The sequence below is a fragment of the Dromiciops gliroides genome, chromosome 5, assembly GCF_019393635.1.
Source record: "Dromiciops gliroides isolate mDroGli1 chromosome 5, mDroGli1.pri, whole genome shotgun sequence".
NCBI lineage: Eukaryota > Metazoa > Chordata > Mammalia > Microbiotheria > Microbiotheriidae > Dromiciops > Dromiciops gliroides.
The window spans coordinates 289,276,147-289,294,127 of NC_057865.1; the positions used below are offsets into that span (position 1 = coordinate 289,276,147).

General features: G+C 46.0%; 1 protein-coding gene across 1 annotated transcript in view; it reads left to right on the forward strand.

Moving 5' to 3' along the window:
- The first annotated feature begins 595 nt into the window (after positions 1 to 595).
- The window catches only part of LOC122729059 (galectin-1-like), a 34,571-nt gene continuing 17,185 nt past the window's right edge, over positions 596 to 17,981 (forward strand). The window contains exon 1 of the mRNA XM_043967724.1: positions 596 to 721. Within this exon, the coding sequence (XP_043823659.1) occupies positions 713 to 721 (9 nt within the window). The 5' untranslated portion in view covers positions 596 to 712. The remainder of the gene's footprint in view (positions 722 to 17,981) is intronic.

A 17,981-nucleotide genomic window follows, 5' to 3' on the forward strand; every position in this document is an offset into this window, starting at 1 on the left:
ACCCTGAATGTCACCACCATCCCCATCAGATTCCTGTTCATTCCAAAAGTAATTTTCCATTCGCTCCCCATTCTCTCGAACATTGTCCCCAACCCCATCTCCCAAGCAACACTTTTGGAGGTTTTGATATCAGGGTTTCTTAAACTTTTCCCACTCGCGACCCTTTTTGCCCAAGGCATTTTTAGGAGACCCCGGTTATATAGGTATATGAAATAGGTATACATAACCTATTACTGTTGCCAAATTTTTCGACCCTCATATTCAGTTGTGCGATACCCTAGGGATTCGCGACGCAGTTTGAGAATCTTTGGGGGGAAAGCCTCGAAAAAGAGTCAACTTGACGTGGAGGCGATGTGACCAAAGGCTTGCCTGCACATCAATTGGCTGACCTTCTAAGAAAAACTTCAAAAATTCCGTCTGCCCGGCCCCTTTTCTGCTCTATCTCCAGGAAATGTGCCCGAGGGCGGCCGGCGGGAGCGGGGGGGGGGGGGGGAAGGAATAAGGGGGGGCGGGTAAAGGGTCGGGGAGAGAGGAAGGGCGGGGGAGAGGCCTCTTAGAGGTAGCGGACCACTCAGCGGAAGCCAGAACTGGACCATGTATTTGTAGGGTCCGACGCTTCCCCGAGTTACCATCTCTGGGGTGGAGTTGGACGTTGTCCTTCGGGCGCCCAGCGCTGCCAGGAGACTCGCAGGATCATTTCTCACCGTCCGCTATGCCTCAGGTGAGTGCGCCAGGGGAGAGGCGGGGGGCGCACTCGTCCACGTATAGGCTGAATTTCCCGGGGCGGGCGATGCTCTGGGGTTGGTGCTTGGAGGGAAGGGAGGGGACCGAGATGGGCAGAGATGAATCTTCTACCAGAAGTTTAAACTCTCTGGAATGAATGACTCTTACACAAGTAATTCAACTCAGCCTGATGGTACAGACAGAATGCAGGAGGAGGAGGCTCCACTGGAAAGGGAGATGGGCCAAGGAGTAGGGCAGGGGGCGAGTGAATTATCAGGTCCTTCCTAATTCGACCCCCACACCCTTAAAAATGAGATCTCGTTACCCTGGCAAATACAAATCTTGCCTATTCTGCAGGAAAGCAGGTCATAAGATTCCTCTTACCCCCACCACCCATCGATACTCCATCGATTTAGAACCAGAAGGGACCCCACATCTGTTGCACCTTAAGCTTCTCCAAAAATAACGACAGGAGAAGCTACGTCCCTTTTAACCTTAGAGTTTCTGCCAAGGTGACCCTTGATCCCCCCCTTGTTCCCCATTCAAACTAGCCTGGAGGAGAGTCTACTTTCCTAGGACCTTCTTGAAAGGTGGCAACCCCACCCCACACACACACACACCCGCACTGGTGCTCTGCATCCCCTCAGGTCCCAGCCAGCACTAACCTTCCTGTACTTGATCTCCTCAGGAAGTGGCTGCCTCTAATTTGCACCTCCAACCCGGAGTGACCATAAAAGTAGTCGGAGACATACCGGGTGACGCCAAGGAGTAAGTGGAAGATAGGAGACTAAATTGAACTCTAGATGAAAGCTGAATCCTATACATACCTGCTTGCACTTGACCCTTGATTGGAAGCTCCAAACTGGTTTTGCTTCAGCCCCAGATGGCAGAGCTAGGACCCAGCATCAGGAAAAACTTCCCAACAGGAGATATCCAGTAGCTAGAATGGACAGTTTAGCAAAGTAGTGATCTCCCTGTCTCTAGACATGTCAGATGGTTTCTTGATGGACTGGGTGGAGGTAGGAGGAGTACTGCATAAGAGAAACCATGGAGCATCAGGTCAGGATAGGGTGAGACTCCTTTTGGGAGTCTTCTAGCTTTGGGATTCTCTGAATAGGGGTTTTCCAAGGCTCAGGGACCTATGCTAATGATGGAGATGTGTTCTCTATTCCCAGATTAAAATTGAACCTGGGAAAGGACCACATTAACCTGGGCCTGCACATGCATGTACGATTCAACTATGGTGATGACAACGAAGAAGTCATCTACAGCACAAGGCTGGAAGGCTTTTTCGGCAATGAACAAAAAGAGACTCACTTCCCCTTTGTGACAGGGAGCAGAGTGGAAGTAAGACCCCAGAATCAGAGCATGGGCTGTTCCACCTGGGAAGGATCCAAGAGATGATCTCATCCACCCTTGGCATTTGACAGAAGAGTTCTGGAAGGAAATTCTCATGGGGAAAAAATAAAAAGCTATAGAGGAAAGGCCTCAGTGACTTTCCAAAGGTCATACCCAAGAAGCCCAGCAGCCCTTGAGTTGGGGAGAGGTTGAGGGAAAAGGGAGGGAGTTGTGAAAGGCCAAGGTCCCAATAGGATAAGAGAAGACTTTGGGGGTATCCCATGACACAGAATAGGACCTCAGATTGAAAGCTGGAGAGAACCTCAGGTGAGATCTAGTCTGATCTCCTGGTTTTACAAAGGGGGAAACTGAGACTCAGAATGAAGATATGATTTGCCCCAGGTCACACAGTGTCTTGTAGTGACTGTCTTGGGTGGAATCTGAATCCAGATACATCGATCTTCTTGTATGCAAGCCTAGGGTTCTGTGTTCATCTCCTTCTGCCCTCTCCCTATTCAGGTTTGCATCACCTTTGATGGGAGGCACTTTACCATGAGGCTACCTGATGGCTTTCAATCAAATTTTCCCAATTTCTTTAACTTAACTGAAATCAACTTCTTTGAAGTTCTTGGTGACTTGAAGGATGGAAAGGTCGTCTTTGAAGGAGTCCTCCAATCAAGCTGGCTTCAAACCATTCTTGACTGTTGGAAGCCTCTTATTAATAATAAAAGTGCTGGTGATTATAGCAGCTGACATTTTCAGTTATGCTGGGCTGGGTGACAGAGGGCTGGGTTTAGGGTTGGGAAGAATGGCTGAGTGAACCTGGCCAAGTCCCTTCACCTCCATGGTCCATTTGGTGACTCTCTTAGCACAGGGATTCTCCACCTATGGTCTATGAGTAATTTTTAGATGGAAAAATTGTGACCTCAAGAGTCACTACCTTCTGATTTCCCCAGCATTCCTCAGTCTCATATATATATATATATATATATATATATATATATATATATATATATATATATATATATATATATATATACACAATACATATATGTCTGTGTGTCTTTCTGTGTCTGTGTCTGTGTCTATGTATATATGTATGTAAAAATTATTCTAATTCATATTACCTTGTTTGCCTTCTTAATAGTCAGAGGAAAGGTGAGAGGGAGGGGAATAATTTGGAAATCAAAATTTTTAAAAGAAAGTTAAAAATAAAATAATAAAACCTGCAAAACTGGGGGGGGGGAGAAAGACAACAGCACCAAGTGATTATGAGAAGGGGTCCGTGGGCTTCCCCAGACTGTCAGGAGCCCAGGCTTCTGGTAACCTGTGCCAGGTGTTGTCTGTGTGGCTGAGGGTAGACCTGAGGACCTTTCTGAGCCTGGTTTCTTGGGTCAGATGATGGCCTTAGGCCATAAAATGCACTCAGTGCAAATTGACTCAGTCTCCCTGAGCAGAGCCCACCACTGATAGACAGGGTGGAAGGGACCAGCTTACTACATGGAAAGTATGGAAGACTTGATACCAAAGCTAGAGGCCGGAGACTACCTGACCAGAGGCAGGGCAGCCAAGAGGATGACCTGCCATCTTATTCCCATTTTTTCTCCCCTGTTCTCTTTCCCCCTGTGGTCATGAGGAGACCTCTTCCCCAGTCTCCATGTCCTGATACAGGTTGAATGTTTTTCTCCCAGCAATTCCACCACTGCACAGACACAGACAGACTCTGGCTCTCTGGCTCTCTCTTTCTGTCTGTCTATCTGTCTGTCTGCCTGTCTCTCTCTCTCTCTCTCTCTCTCTCTCTCTCTCTCTCTCTCTCACACACACACACACACACACACACACACACACACACACACGCAGACAAATAGGCACAAAATGATTCTCCATCTTCTGGAATCAGCAGGTCAGGACCTGGGTTCCAGCTCCCTGATAGTAGTTAGTTATCCCTTCTCCCTTTAGGTTAGGCTAGGTGTCCTCTTCCCCCAAGACCTCCTGTTTCCCTCCAGTGGGTATCCTTTCCCTAATGGCTGTATCACCTCCACCATCACCCATAGGATCAGCCCCGACTTTCCCCCTCTCTCAGCTCAGACTTGGTCAATGCTGCCATAACTTCCCTTCTTTCTCCTCACTTTCTCTATTTTAGATGCAATTTTCCCTTTTTAAAAAAATTTTTTTATCCTGGTTTTTCCCTTTTGTTCTGATTCTTCTTTCACAACATGACTAATGTGGAAATATTTTAATATGATTGTACATGTATAACCTATATCACATGTCTTGCTCTCTTGAGGGTGAGGAAAGAAGGGAGAAAAACTGGAACGCAAATTCTTTAAAAAATGTTGAAAACTATCTTTACATGTAACTGGGAAAAAACAAAATACTATTAAGTGAACAATATATGGTTGTTAAAGGATTTCTGAGGTCCCTTTGAGCCCAGAATCTATGATCCTAAAGGGCTCTTTCTCAGAATACTCAGTGCAAATTGTTCCAAAACTCCTTGCTCTGCCTGGTTCAGGGGATTCCCCTCTCCCATACACATACACCTTTCAGTGGGTGGAGCTGGGGGTCCTGGATCCAATGAGCCAATCAGCCTAATTCAAACTTCTGGAATATCATTGAGTGTGGGTCATTGAATCCTATCTCCTAAGGGACCAATCAGAAGGCTGGAAATCATTAAGTTCAGGTTCTAGCGGCCAAGGGGAGTATGTACCAATTTCAGGAGCTACGTCGGTCCTGCCCAGATTTTAAGTGGAATGAGGATTATGCTCCACAAGTGATGTGATGGACATGGTGGGATCCTAAAATCTTTTCCCCAAGAACTGCTGATTAGCTCATACCCTGCCTCAGTAAAGGTTTATATATTATCTTATTTATTAACGTTTTAGGATTCCTCAGGAGGGGTCAAAATGAACCCACTAAGTGTACCTAGCTCCCCTCTTCTTCAAGCAAACCCCAAGAACTTGGAACTAGATAAATTTTAATTCCTGTGTCTCTGTCCATGGGGTGATGTACCCATGGGAGTTGAGCATCTCCTCAGAGCTCTCCTGCCCATATTCCCTTGGCCAGTGTCTGGACTCTGTCACCATATTCACCCCCAAATGCTAAAAAAAAATACTGCAGAAGGAGAGATTTGAGAGAGGCAGAAAGAAGTAGCTAGAACCCCAAGTGAAGGTGAATCTATGGGCAGGGACATCAGAGCTCAGGTGTGAAGAAATTGAGTCCTAAAGGAAGATTAGGCCTTAGAGGGGCTCCAGCAGCCATCCTAGGTAGGCTGGGAAGCCCCAGGACAGGTCACCCAATGCCTGCTTCAGGCAGAGCATATGGTCACTTGTTGGAGGGAATGGATGACTAGGACTAGGCAGAGAGCCCTGACTGGGAGGCCTATTAAGCAGAGCAGGGAGAGTGACCTGCCAAGGCCCCTGGGGCTGCCCTGTCTCACCCTGTGAGGAAGGAGAAGGTAGAAGAAACATGGGTTACAATCCAGACAATGCCCTGCCAGCTGTGTGACCCAGGGCTGTCACAGGTCCACACTGAACCTCAGTTTCCTTTTCTGTAAAATGGGAATCATGACCCAGGAAGGGGGACAGAGGTCTCAAATTCAAGGTTCTGGACTTCCACAAGTATCTCTTGCCCTGGTTGACTATGGTCTTTCCTTCTTTAAGAGGACCAAAATGACATCACTATGTTGTAGGCAAGGTATAGTGTGTCCACCTGTGGCTGGACAGACCAATAGAAGCTTGGAAGGCTTTACCCCAGCTCAGGCACAATTAGTCCATAGCACCAAGTCTTATTTCTAGAGGGAGTTAACATTTGCAAATTATTTCCCTCCAAAAAACACTCCATTTTCCTATTTCTAGAGTATCTGTTTGATCATTTTTAAATACAGAAAAACTCCTTTTACAAGTCAGACCCTCATGGATTGTTTTTAAGACTCTGATATCAGGTACAGGATTTAGTTAAAGAACATCAGGTGATATATAAAAACTGACATTCTCTGAAGTTTTAGAATTGGAGAAGTAAATTTTAGAGACTGTACAAAATTGTATGATGTTTTGTTACTGACAGATTTTAGCAGAATTATCTAGGAAGCTTCTACAAGTGATCTGGAACCAGAATTGCAGAGCCAACTTCAGAGCTGCCCTGAGAATAAAGCTTTTTCCAGAATGTCCAAGAAAAGGCTTTCCCTGGCACCAGAGGGCTACAGGAGGCATCTGGGACTCAAAATATGCTGATTACAAGAACATTGGGAGTAGGTCCCTAGCATGCAAGGACACATGATGTCAGATAATATTGATGATCATTGTTTTCCTTTGGCCTTCTGCTTCCTGGAGCTTGAGTTTGCTTGGTTACCTTTTTGAAATATAAATCCACCCTCTCAAAACTAGTCCACTAAGTAGTTTGATCTATCACCTAAGGTCATTCTGATGATTAATTAATGAAAATGCTTCTGAATTTAATTTATAGGTAAGTTATCCAGGGATGCACTGTTTTTTCCACTCTACCACCATTCAAAAGAGGAAATTGAGGAAGTTGAGGGGATTTTAACACCAAAGGATTAATTATGGGAATGGAGTGAACCACACTGACTGCATCTTGATAATCAGTTCTGGAGTTAGCCCAGTTCCCTTTGTATTCAATTATGGGTCTCCTTCAAATTCTTTCTTGGGAGAAAACTTTCTTTAGTTGTGGGAATTGGGAGAAAGTCTTATATTCTTTTAACCTAGCCCTGAATGACTAGGAAGCTGGACTATGTCTCTCTGCTCCTTAGAGACCCTAAACTAAGGACCCAGGTTAGGATGACCAGACTCCTGGTCAGATCCAAAGACAGAACATGGAGTCTCCCTCCTATTATGTATCTCAAGTAACCCCTGTGTCTCCTTTGAAAACTGGTCCCATACTGATCAATTGGTTATTGTTTCCACATTATGTTGATTATATAAAGATACTTGGGGAGACACATCTCTTTCCTTAGAGCCATTGTTTCTGATGATCTTATTTCTAAAATATATAAAGAACTGCATCAAATATATAAGAATTTAAGGTATTGTACCTGTTCATTCTCCCCCCTCCCAACTTGGAAAGTTTCTAATCTTTCTTCCAAATAGAAATCATATTACCTAAGGTTGTATTGTTTCCTTTCCTTTTATTTTTTTTTTCAGGGAAATGAGGGTTAAGTGACTTGCCCAGGGTCACAAAGCTAGGAAATGTCAAGTGCCTGAGGCCGAATTTGAACTCAGTTCCTCCTGAATCCAGGGCCAGTGCTTTATCCACTGGGCCAACTAGCTGCCCCTTTATTGTTTCCTTGTAATCAATTGTCCCCATGTGATTAATAATTTTTCATGTATAAAAATTTGTCTCCTCCTGCATTTGGGATGCAGCCCTAAGGTTAAGAATGGGCAGGGTCCTGGTTTGTTGGGCACTTGCCAGAATTTGCTTAATACATTGATAAGCTGGAAAGACTGAGCCTTTGTCTCCTCACTCATTTAATCTTTCACCCATAACAACCAGGAAAGGGGCTGGTGCCAGGATTGTTATCTCCTTTTTATAGAAAAGGAAACTGAGATTGAGTAGAGATATGAGTTGACTAAGGGTTGCAGCTGGCACTGCAAGGGGTGGGATAGTGGTGTGGTGTAAGGACTGTGGAAGATGAAAGGATTGGAATCAGGCTCAGGAGGGGAGGCCTTTGGGCTTGGTGGGGGTTTAGGCTGAGGAGAGCTGTGTTTGTTCTGCCCTGTTTTTGCCTGGGGGTTATGATTTTTTTTCTTCAACTGCTCCAAGGTTTTTGGAGTGTTTCTCTTGCCCTTGACAGAGATGGTGGGACAAGCAATCGCTAGAGGTATTGGTCTTGGCCACAGGAGCCTTTCCTGCAATTACAGAGGGCTGTGTGTCAGGAGAGGATGTAGCTTAGTCTTACTCAGCCCCAGAAGCAGAAGCAGGAGGAATATGTAAAAGGTGCAGAGGGACCTGTCCATTCAATCCAAGAATGGGAGCTCTCCAGATGTGGAACCACTTGATGCCATAGGGAGAGAGAACTTCAAAGGGAACCCAGATGACCACTCGGGGGAAAATTTCAAAGGAAGATTTTATTTAAATAGAAGTGGGAGTTCTCTTCAAAATGCAGATTTGAGGATTCTGTCAGGGGACAGGGATAGAGACCCAATCTGGGAGGACATCCTATGCATAGGTAACTCCCATGGGAGTCAATCTTCCCTCACCCAAGTCAGCACCTTCTCTGCAACTTCCAGTCTTAGTTCAGAGGTCCTTTAACTGGTTTGGGTCATTGACCCCCCCTCCCCCTAACTCCAGGCAGTCTGCTTAAAGCCTTCTGAGAAAAATGTTTGTTTTTTTCTGATACTAGAAGGAAATAATACATTTGTATTACAGTTCATTGAAAATAGAGATCTAATTTCTATTACACTCTCCAAGTTCATACATCCTTGCAATATCTCCATGGCCAATAAGGGGATCTGTGAACCCCAGGTAAGGAACCCTTATCTTAGAGAGTTTCCTCAAGCACTAAGAAGTTAGGTGACTAGGGAGCTGGCATTTGAACCCAGGTCTTCTTGACTTTAAGGGAATGCATCTCCTTTTTTTTGTGGGGCAATGAGGGTTAAGTGACTTGACCGGGGTCACACAGCTAGTAAGTGTCAAGTGTCTGAGGCTGGATTTGAACTCTGGTCCTCCTGAATTCAGGTCCAGTGCTTTATCCACTGTGCTACTTAGCTGCCACAGGGAATGCATCTCTATCCACTATAATGCCCTACTTTTAATTCTAATCTGATCCCAATTTATAGATGTGGAAAGGGAGGATGAAAGAACTGAAGCGGCTTGCAGCTGTGGGTCCTGGCTTTCAGTTCTCCCTCTTGAGAAGACAAGTGGCAAGGATGAAGCAATAGGCAAGATGAGGGGGGAAAGATCCTTCTTTTAAAATAATAAACATTTTTATTTAAAGTTTTGATTTCCAAATGTTATCACCCTTGCCTCCCTCCCCTCACACCTTCCTGAAGTGGTAATCAAGCAGATAGAGGGTTGACAGGTGCAATTATGTAAAACGTTACCATATTAGTCATTCTGTATAAGAAAACTTGAAAGAAAGAAAAGGAAAGAAATTGAAAATTAGCATGCTTCAGTCTGTGTTCAATTAATATCAGTTCTTTCTTTTGAGGTGGATAGTAGGGCTCATCATTAGTCCTTTGAGATTGTCTTGAAGATCCTTTCTTTTCAATCAGGGGGTTCCTTGCTCCCAGATCTTCTCCATCAACATCTTCCTTACTCCCTCATCTCCCTCCCTGTTTTAATGAATCACGTGAGGCTTTATCCTCTAATCTTGCAACCTCTCCTTTCATTTGGTCTCCTTGTCTGATGGGAGGGGGTCTGTAGGTGTCTAAAGAGAGGATGTGTCAGAGGCTTCCTGGGGGCCCTCTCATGAGACCTAGTGAGAAAGGCACCATAGTCAGAGGGCCTGGGTAGAAGTCCTGTAACAGTTCTTTACTGCCCAAGTAACCCCAGGGCCTCAGTTTCCCCACTTGTAAAGAAACCAAATGGTCTCTCTGGTCCCTCCACGCTATGACATTCGTTCATTAGGATTTCCCGCTTTACATGTACTCTTTAGATGCCTGGGGAGCCAACTCTCACCCAGACGGGACTATGCCCTTCCCTCCACATGGTCTCCAGCCCCTTCCCGAGAATATCAGATTCTTTTTCATTCTAAAAGTAGTTTCCCACTGGCTCCCACAATCTCTCGACCACTCGCCCCAATCCCATCCCCCAAAGGACAGTTTTGAAGGGTTGGGTGTGGGGAAAAGCTAGAAAAGGATGGAGCTTGATTTGTTGGGGGTTGTCTCCTCCTTAATTGGCTGACCTTCCAAGAAAGAATTCAACAATTCTTCCGGCCCCGCCCCTCAGATACTGCCCCCCGCCCTCCTCCTTCTCCCCTTTTATACTCCCTGGCGAAAAGTTCGAGAGCGCCGGGTTGGGTTGCGGGATTACTCCGGACTTGGCGGAAGCCCGGATCCCGACCATCTATTTGAAGGGTCCAGCACCACTCTGCGTTACCATCTCTGGCTTGGACTTGAGGTTGTCGTTCGGGGTCCCAGCACAGCCAGGAGAGTCGCAGGAACGTTCCTTACCCTCAGTCATGCCTAAGGTGAGTGCGCCAGGGAATACGCTGAGGGGTCCTTGTCCACCTATAGGCTGACGGTCCAAGGTTGGAGGATGCTCTGGCGTTGGTGCTTGGAAAGGAACCTGAAGACTCGGGAAGTGTGTGTGTTCTGGAACGGGTGCGCATGCTCGACCCTCTCTCTGCGTCTTCTCCTTCGCTATCCCCCGACCCTGAGATGCCCAGCCCTTGGAAGGGCTGAGCCTCCCACGCTCCCCTCACCTTCTAGCTGTTGGCTATCCCAGGCTACTGGTCCGAGGTCTTTGACAAGCTGGTAAGTCCAGAAAGATCCTGGGGAGAGGGGAGCAAGGGGGAAGTGGGATTCAGCATGGCTGAAGGTGACATTGTCCCTTGGCTCTGAAGAGCTACATCTGCGTGGCCTTGGGGGTAGGATGTGGGCGTACCCCTTTCCTTGAGATGAGAAGGCAGGGAAAGTGACCAGGTGAGCAGAGATGAATCTTCTGCCAAAGGATCAGACTTTCTGGAATCAATGTGAGTTTTACGAAGTGAACTTGAGCCCAGCCTGATGGGACAGAAGGAGTCCAGGCTGAGGAGGCTCCATTGGAAAATGAGAAGGCTGGAGATGGCAGAAGTGGAGGGGCGGAGGGGCAAGGGATTCCTATGGCCTATGGACCCAGTTCTAGCCCCGCCCATTTTTCAAGGAAGACCTCACACATCAACCTCCCAAATACACTTGTGGCCTTTTCCCTAGGAAACCATTCATAAGATTATCCTCCCCTTCCCAACCCACCCCCATGATTATCTACTGACCTAGAACAAGAAGGGACCTCACATCTGTGCTGTCCTGGATCCCTTACCCTTCTCCCAAAGTGGTGGAGAGCAGGAGAAGCTAAGAGCCTTTATATTAGTGTTTCTTCCAAGGTCACCCTTGGTTCCCAATTATTTCTGAATCTCCCCCTTCCTTGTGAAATTTCTTTCTCTTGGGCTTGGCTGATTCTGGCCCCAGACTGGGACCAAGACTTGGCACTGGAGAATGAGGGAAGCTCTTCCTGAAAACTGTCTTGGGAAGAAATTCCTTCCCAACTTAGTGAGAAGAGGACAGCTCTGGGAGAATGAGGAGGCCAGGACAATGGCTAGGGAGTATGAGGGAGGCAAGGAAAGGCTTACCTACCTACCATGGAGTTTCCCCATCCAGCTATATAGTCTGTCTCCTACCCCTGGGGTAGACCCTCTGTCCTCCCTTCCCCCTTCATCTTTGCCTAAGTGCCAGGATACATATCATGCCAGCCTAAGATAGCACTGGGGCAGCCAGTGGTAGAAAAAGAGCATGGGCCTGGCACCCAGGAAAGATTTATGTTCCATTTCTGATTTTTTTGTTCATTTGTGTGACCTGGGAAAGGTCACTTCTTGTCTCTTTCAGTCTTAGTTTCCTAATCAGTAAAATGAAGAGTGGACTGCATCAGTTATGTAGGCTAGTTCCTCATTTACCAGATGGGGAAACTGAGTCCCATAGAGAGGAAAGATTTCTCACAAGGTTACAGAGGTAGGATTGACTCTCATTGCAGTATTAACTAGGCTGAGGAGACTCAGCTTCCTAAGACTTTCCTGCAGGGCAGCTAGGTTATCCAGTGGATCACTGATGATCCAGCTAGGTGATCCAGTGGGCACTGGCCCTGCATTCAGGATGACCTGAGTTCACTTCCAGCCTCAGACACTTGACACTACACACACACACACACACACACACACACACACACACACACACACACACCGCTTTCCTGGAGGGTGGTCCCTGACCAAATGGAAGCTCTGGTTCCCCTCAGCCCCCAAGCAGCCCTAACCTTGCTATGCTTGGTCTCTTCAGGATTTTTATATTGAAGAAATGAACCTTTCAAAAGGAGTACAAATAAAAATAAGTGGATATGTACTACCTGCTGCCAGGAAGTAAGTGAGGGACAGGAAGGATGAGACAAAATTGAACCTTGGGTGAGGGCTGAATCGTTTACACACCAGCATGCACTTGGCCCCTGATTAGAAGCACCAAGCTGGCTTTGCTTTAGCCCCAGATGGCAGAGCTAGGACTCAGCATCCCAAAAAACTTCCTAACAGGAGCTACCCAGTAGTTGGAATGAAAAGTTTGGATAAATAGTGAGCTCCCTGTCTCTGGAGCTAGGAAATTATGTACAAATGTTACTTGTTAGACAAGATGGGGGTGTGTGGGGGAGGTGGTACTGTGTAAGAGAAGCTATGGGGTGAGAGTCTCTTTGAGGGTCTTCTGGGTCAGGGATTCCTTGAGTGGGGGGTTAGGGGTGTGAATTAAGCTCTGGGTCCCATGCTAATATGGCGCTGTATTCTCAATTCAGGTTTAGCTTCAACCTAGGCAAGGATGAAAATAACCTTGCCTTGTACTTCAACCCACGAATTAAAGTCCATCATATCACCAACATCATCTGCTGCAACAGCCTTGAAAATGGCCTTTGGGGCCAGGAAGAAAGTCAAACCCATTTCCCCTTTGCACCAGAAAGAAATGTGGAGGTAAGACCCCAGAATCAGAGCATGGAATGTTCCTTAGGTCCTGGGCAGGACCCAAGGGATGATCTCATTTACCACTTTGCATGTGAGTGAAAAGTGCTAAAAGAAAACCCTGATGGAGGACAGATGAAAAGCTGGAGGGCAAAGGGGATCAGTGGCATTCCAAAGGTCAATGGAAAGAAGCCCAGCATCCCTTGAGCTGGGGATAGGCTGGGGAGAGAGAGAGAGGGAGTTGGGAAGGGCCATGGTCCTAACTGGAGAAGAGAAGACTCTGGGGTGCCCCATAACACAGAATAGGACCCCAGATATGGAACTGGAGGAAATGTCGGGAAACATCTAGTCTGACCCCCTCATTTTACAGAGGGGGAAACTGAGGTTCAGAATGAAGAAATGCTTTGCCAAGCTAACACAATGTCTTGTAGTAAATGTCTAGAGGTGGAATTTGAACCCAGGTCTCCCTGTCTGCAAACCCAGGGTTCAGCTGCTTATGCTTTCTCCCCATCCAGGTTGTCATAACCTTTGAAGGGAGTCACTTTAAAGTGACGCTGCCTGATGGCTTTCACTTCAATTTCTCCAATCGCTTGAACTTAGAGAAAATTGACTTCTTGGGAATTAATGGTGACTTCCATGTTGAAAGGGTGGGCTTTAAATAGAGCCCTCCAATTAAGCTGGCTTCAGACTTGACCCTTGGGTCTCTCTTATTACGAATAAAAGTACTGGCGATGCTAACAGCTGACATTTCTGTGTTATTCTGGTCTGGGGTAATAGAGGGCTGGCTTTGGAGTTGAGAAGGTTGGATGAGTGGTATGAGATAAGTCCTTTCACCTCCATGGCCCATTGGTGACTTTGTAGGACAGGGGTTTTTCAACTGGGATATATTTCAGATGAGAAAAAATGACATCTTAATTGTCACTAACTTCTACTTTTCCCAGCATTCCACAGTGTTTTTAAATAAAAGTATAAACATTGTTCTAATTCATATACCCTGTTTGCCTTCTCAATGGGAAGGGGAAAGTTGAGAGGGAGGGAGGTAATTTGGAAATCAATTTTTTAAAAAACATAAAATAAATTAAAATATTAAAACCTGAACAAACATGAAAAAAATAAAGACAAGAAAGACAACAGCACCACAAGACTCTGAGAAGTGGTCTCTGGGCTTCCTCAGACTCTCAGGTGCCCAGGCCATCACACACAAAAAGGTGACCAGCATGGAGCAGTTCTAGACAAGACTTGACTGGCAATGGTAAAGGGCTTTCCTCTAGTAGTCATTTCAGGGGAGCCTCTGTATCTTAGTGAAGGGAGGGAACCAGACCACAGACTGTGGCAAGCCCAGCTACTGGAAGGATGATGAATACAAATCAGTGAAGCACTGTGTCCCTTTGAGGCCCAACCTAAGGAAGCTGAGAGATTTGGAGGCATAGAGTTGAAAGACATTCACTGACTCTAGGATCTGAGGTATTGGGCTTGCATTTGACCTCTGATACACATTGCATAGATCACCTTGGAGAAATCCCTGGGCCTCAGTTTCCTCTGAGGTCAAATGAAAAGACTGATCTCCAAGGACCTTCCAGCTCTCTACACCTAGGCTCCTATAGGTGCAAGATATTCCTCCTGCCTCAGTTTCCTCCTCTGTAATCTGAGGAAAGTGGACTAGATGGGCTCAGAGGTGCCTCCTGTGAGCCTATCATCCCTCCTCTCCTCTTCTGAATTTTCCTTGAGTGTCTCATACATCCATGTGACCCCAACCCCTGACTCTCAGTGTCCTTTACACACTTTGACCACTTAGCAGCACTAGAGCCTAGATTTAGGGCTACAAGGGACCTCCCAGGTCAGAGTCTATACCCCTCATTTTAACACTAGGAAACTGAACCTCCAGGAGGGAAGTGACTCACCCAGCTTGTAAGTCCCTGAAATGGCATTGAAACCCAGACCCTCCTCACTCTAAGCCCAGCACTCTATCCACTATGAATCAGAACAGCTGGACCTGAGTCCTAGCTCCCAAACATGGCAGCTGTGTGAGCACTGACCATTCACTCAACCTTTCTGAGTTGTAAGGTCCTCATGCATGACATGGGGAAAGTGGGATTTCCTAGCCACCTACCAAATAAGGGTTGTTATGAGGAAAGTGATCCAGAAAGAGTAGGGGAATGGGAGCTCTTACTACTGGGAGTAGGGAGAGCCAGGTTCAAATCCTGACTCTGCCATTTACTGCCTTCAGAGATCCCACCCAAGCAGAAATGTTCTCTATAAGCCCCAGGACAAGCCATTGCTTGAACATCATTAAGATGGGGGACTTGGGGGGCGGCTAGGTGGCGCAGTGGATAAAGCACCGGCGCTGGAGTCAGGAGTACCTGAGTTCAAATCCAGCCTCAGACACTTGACACTTACTAGCTGTGTGACCCTGGGCAAGTCACTTAACCCCCATTGCCCCGCAAAAAAACCAAAAGAAAACAAAAACAAAAACAAACAAAAAAAAGATGGGGGGCTCAATCAGTTCCACTGCCAAGGAACTTTGATTTTGTTCAATTTTTTTTGGGGGGGGGAATGAGGGTTAAGTGACTTGCCCAGGATCATACAGCTAGTGTCAAGTGTCTAAGGCTGGATTTGAACTCAGGTCCTCCTGAATCCAGAGTCAGTGCTTTATCCACTGGGTACCTAGCTGCCCCTAGGTAGCTTTGATTTTCAGAAAGATTTTCCTTATTTGGGTTTTTTTTTTTTAGATTTTCCTTATTTTGCGGTAAATCCAGCCTCCCTGTAATTCCCACCCACTCATTCTCCTTTAAAAAAAATAAAAGTATTTTATTATTTTCCAGTTACATGTAAGGATAGTTTTTAATATTTGTTTTCATAGGATTTCTAGTTCCAAATTTTTCTCCCTCCCTCCCTTCTCCCTTAGATAGAAAGCAATCTGATATAGGTAATATATGTACAATCGGGGCAGCTAGGTGGCGCAGTGGATAGAGCACCGGCCCTGGAGTCAGGAGTACCTGAGTTCAAATCCGGTCTCAGACACTTAATACTTACTAGCTGTGTGACCCTGGGCAAGTCACTTAACTCCAATTGCCTCACTTAAAAAAAAATCCTCAAAATAAATATATGTACAATCACATTAAACATATTTCTACATTAGTCATAGTGTGAAAGAAGAATCAGAGCGCAAGGGAAAAACCTCAAAAAAGAAGGGAAAAAAAACTGCCCAAAAGTAAAAACGGTATGGTTCAATCTGCATTCAGAATCCACAGTTCTTTTTTCGGGATGTTGAGAAAATTTTCTATTGTGTGTTCTTTGAAATTGTTTTGGATCATTGCACTGCTGAGAAGAGTAAAGTCTATCACAGTTGATGAGAATATCACGTTGTTGTTACTGTGTGCACTGTTCTCCTGGTTCTGCTTCTCTCAGTCAGCATCAGTTCATGTAAGTCCTTATAGGTTTTTCTGAAATTTGCCTGCTCAGCATTTTTTACAGCACAGTAGTATTCCATTACATTCATATACCACAAATTGTTTAGCCATTCCCCAACTGATGGGCATTCCCTCGACTTACAATTCTTTGCCACCTCAAAGAGAGCTGCTATAAATATTTTTGTACATGTGGGCACTTTTCCCTCTTCTATGATCTCTTTGGGATACAGACCTAGTAGTGGTATTACTGGGTCAAGGGGTATGAACAGTCCCATAGCCCTTTGGGCATAGTTCCAAATTGCTCTCCACAATGGTTGGATCAGTTCACAGCTCCACAATGGTTCTCCTTCTGAGGCCATGAGCAATGTCTAATTCTTCTTCCATAGGACAAGACTACAATACAGGTATAGCCCACACTCAGACCAGAAGTTTAGGTCCATATGGGCACTTTTGAAAACACACACACACAGACAGACACTCCCTTTTCAAGAGCCAACTTTCTGCTATGATGTCATGTGCTAAACACTGCTACTTTGCATAATGGGAAACTGAGGTCCAGGGGGGCTTTTCCCCCTCTTAGCAAGAACTCAGTTCAGGCAGTGTCTACATTGGCCAGTAACTCTTCTGCTCTGGAAGTCCTTTGTTTGGTTTTACCAGCCAATAAGAGACCAGGAAATTCTGCCCTACAGAGGAACATGGGATTTAGGTCTGGCTAGAACCCGAGAAGCCAGAGGATCAGAGAATTGGGCTGGACAGGACCTTCCAGGTCAGTTGCTCTACCTCCATCATCTCCTGTCTGTGGGAGGCTCCAGCTTTATTGAACCCCATGGACGTCCCCCATGCCTCCAGTTCTAAGGAGAGAAAGTCTGTCCAGGTGCCTGAAGCTGAGCTGCTGTCAGAAAGCACTCTGTGCCCTGTGTGCACATGAGGCTGAAGGGAGGCAGGCTGAGGTTCCTCAGAAAGCCCTGCCATGCCAGCTGAAGGAAGGGAGTGGCAGGAACCCCAGTGGGGCCCCTGGTGCTGCCAGGGAGGGGAGGCAGGTAGCCTGGGACACAGCCTCCCCTCAGACACCCTCAGACCCTTCCCCTGACACTGAGACCCAATGAAAGTAGAGGTACTTTGTTTTTGGTGCTGTTGTTGTTTTTCTATTTTGAGGTTTTTCCTCATTGCTCTGATTTTTCTCTTATAACATGACTAATGCAGAAATATGTTTAATGTTATTATGTATATATATATATATATATAAAACCTATATCAGATTACCTGCTGTCTAGGGGAGGGAGGGAGAAAAATCTGAAATTGGAAAGCTTGTATGAACAAAAGTTGAGAACTATCTTTACATGTAATGGGGGAAAAAGTAAATAAATACTTTATTTTAAAAAAATAGAAAGTAGAGGTACAAGGGGAGACTTCATGGGCTCCCCTTTCCAAGGAACCTCAGCCTGCCTCCCTCCAGCTTCATGATGCAGACACAGCAGAGGGCTTCTTGACAGCAGGCCACAAAAACGCAGGCTTCTCTGGGGCCCCTATTCTGGAACCTGATGGGAAGAGCAGTGGACTTGGGGTCAAAGGACCTGGGTACAAATCCTGGCTCAGGTCCTCGCTGCCCACCTGACCCGAGGGTCTCAGTTTGGTTAAGAAACCAAATGGTTTCTTAGGTCATTACACGTTATAACATCCTCCAGCTAGCATTTTCCCCTCCAGATGGACTCTTTGAAGGTCAGTGGGCTGACGGTCACCCAGACCAGCATGGCCTTCCTGTCCCTTTCCTACAGTATCAGATTATAGTTCATTCTAAAAGTAGTTTTCCATTGACCCCAGCAATCTCTTTTTTTTTTCGGGGCAATGACGGTTAAGTGAGTTTCCCAGGG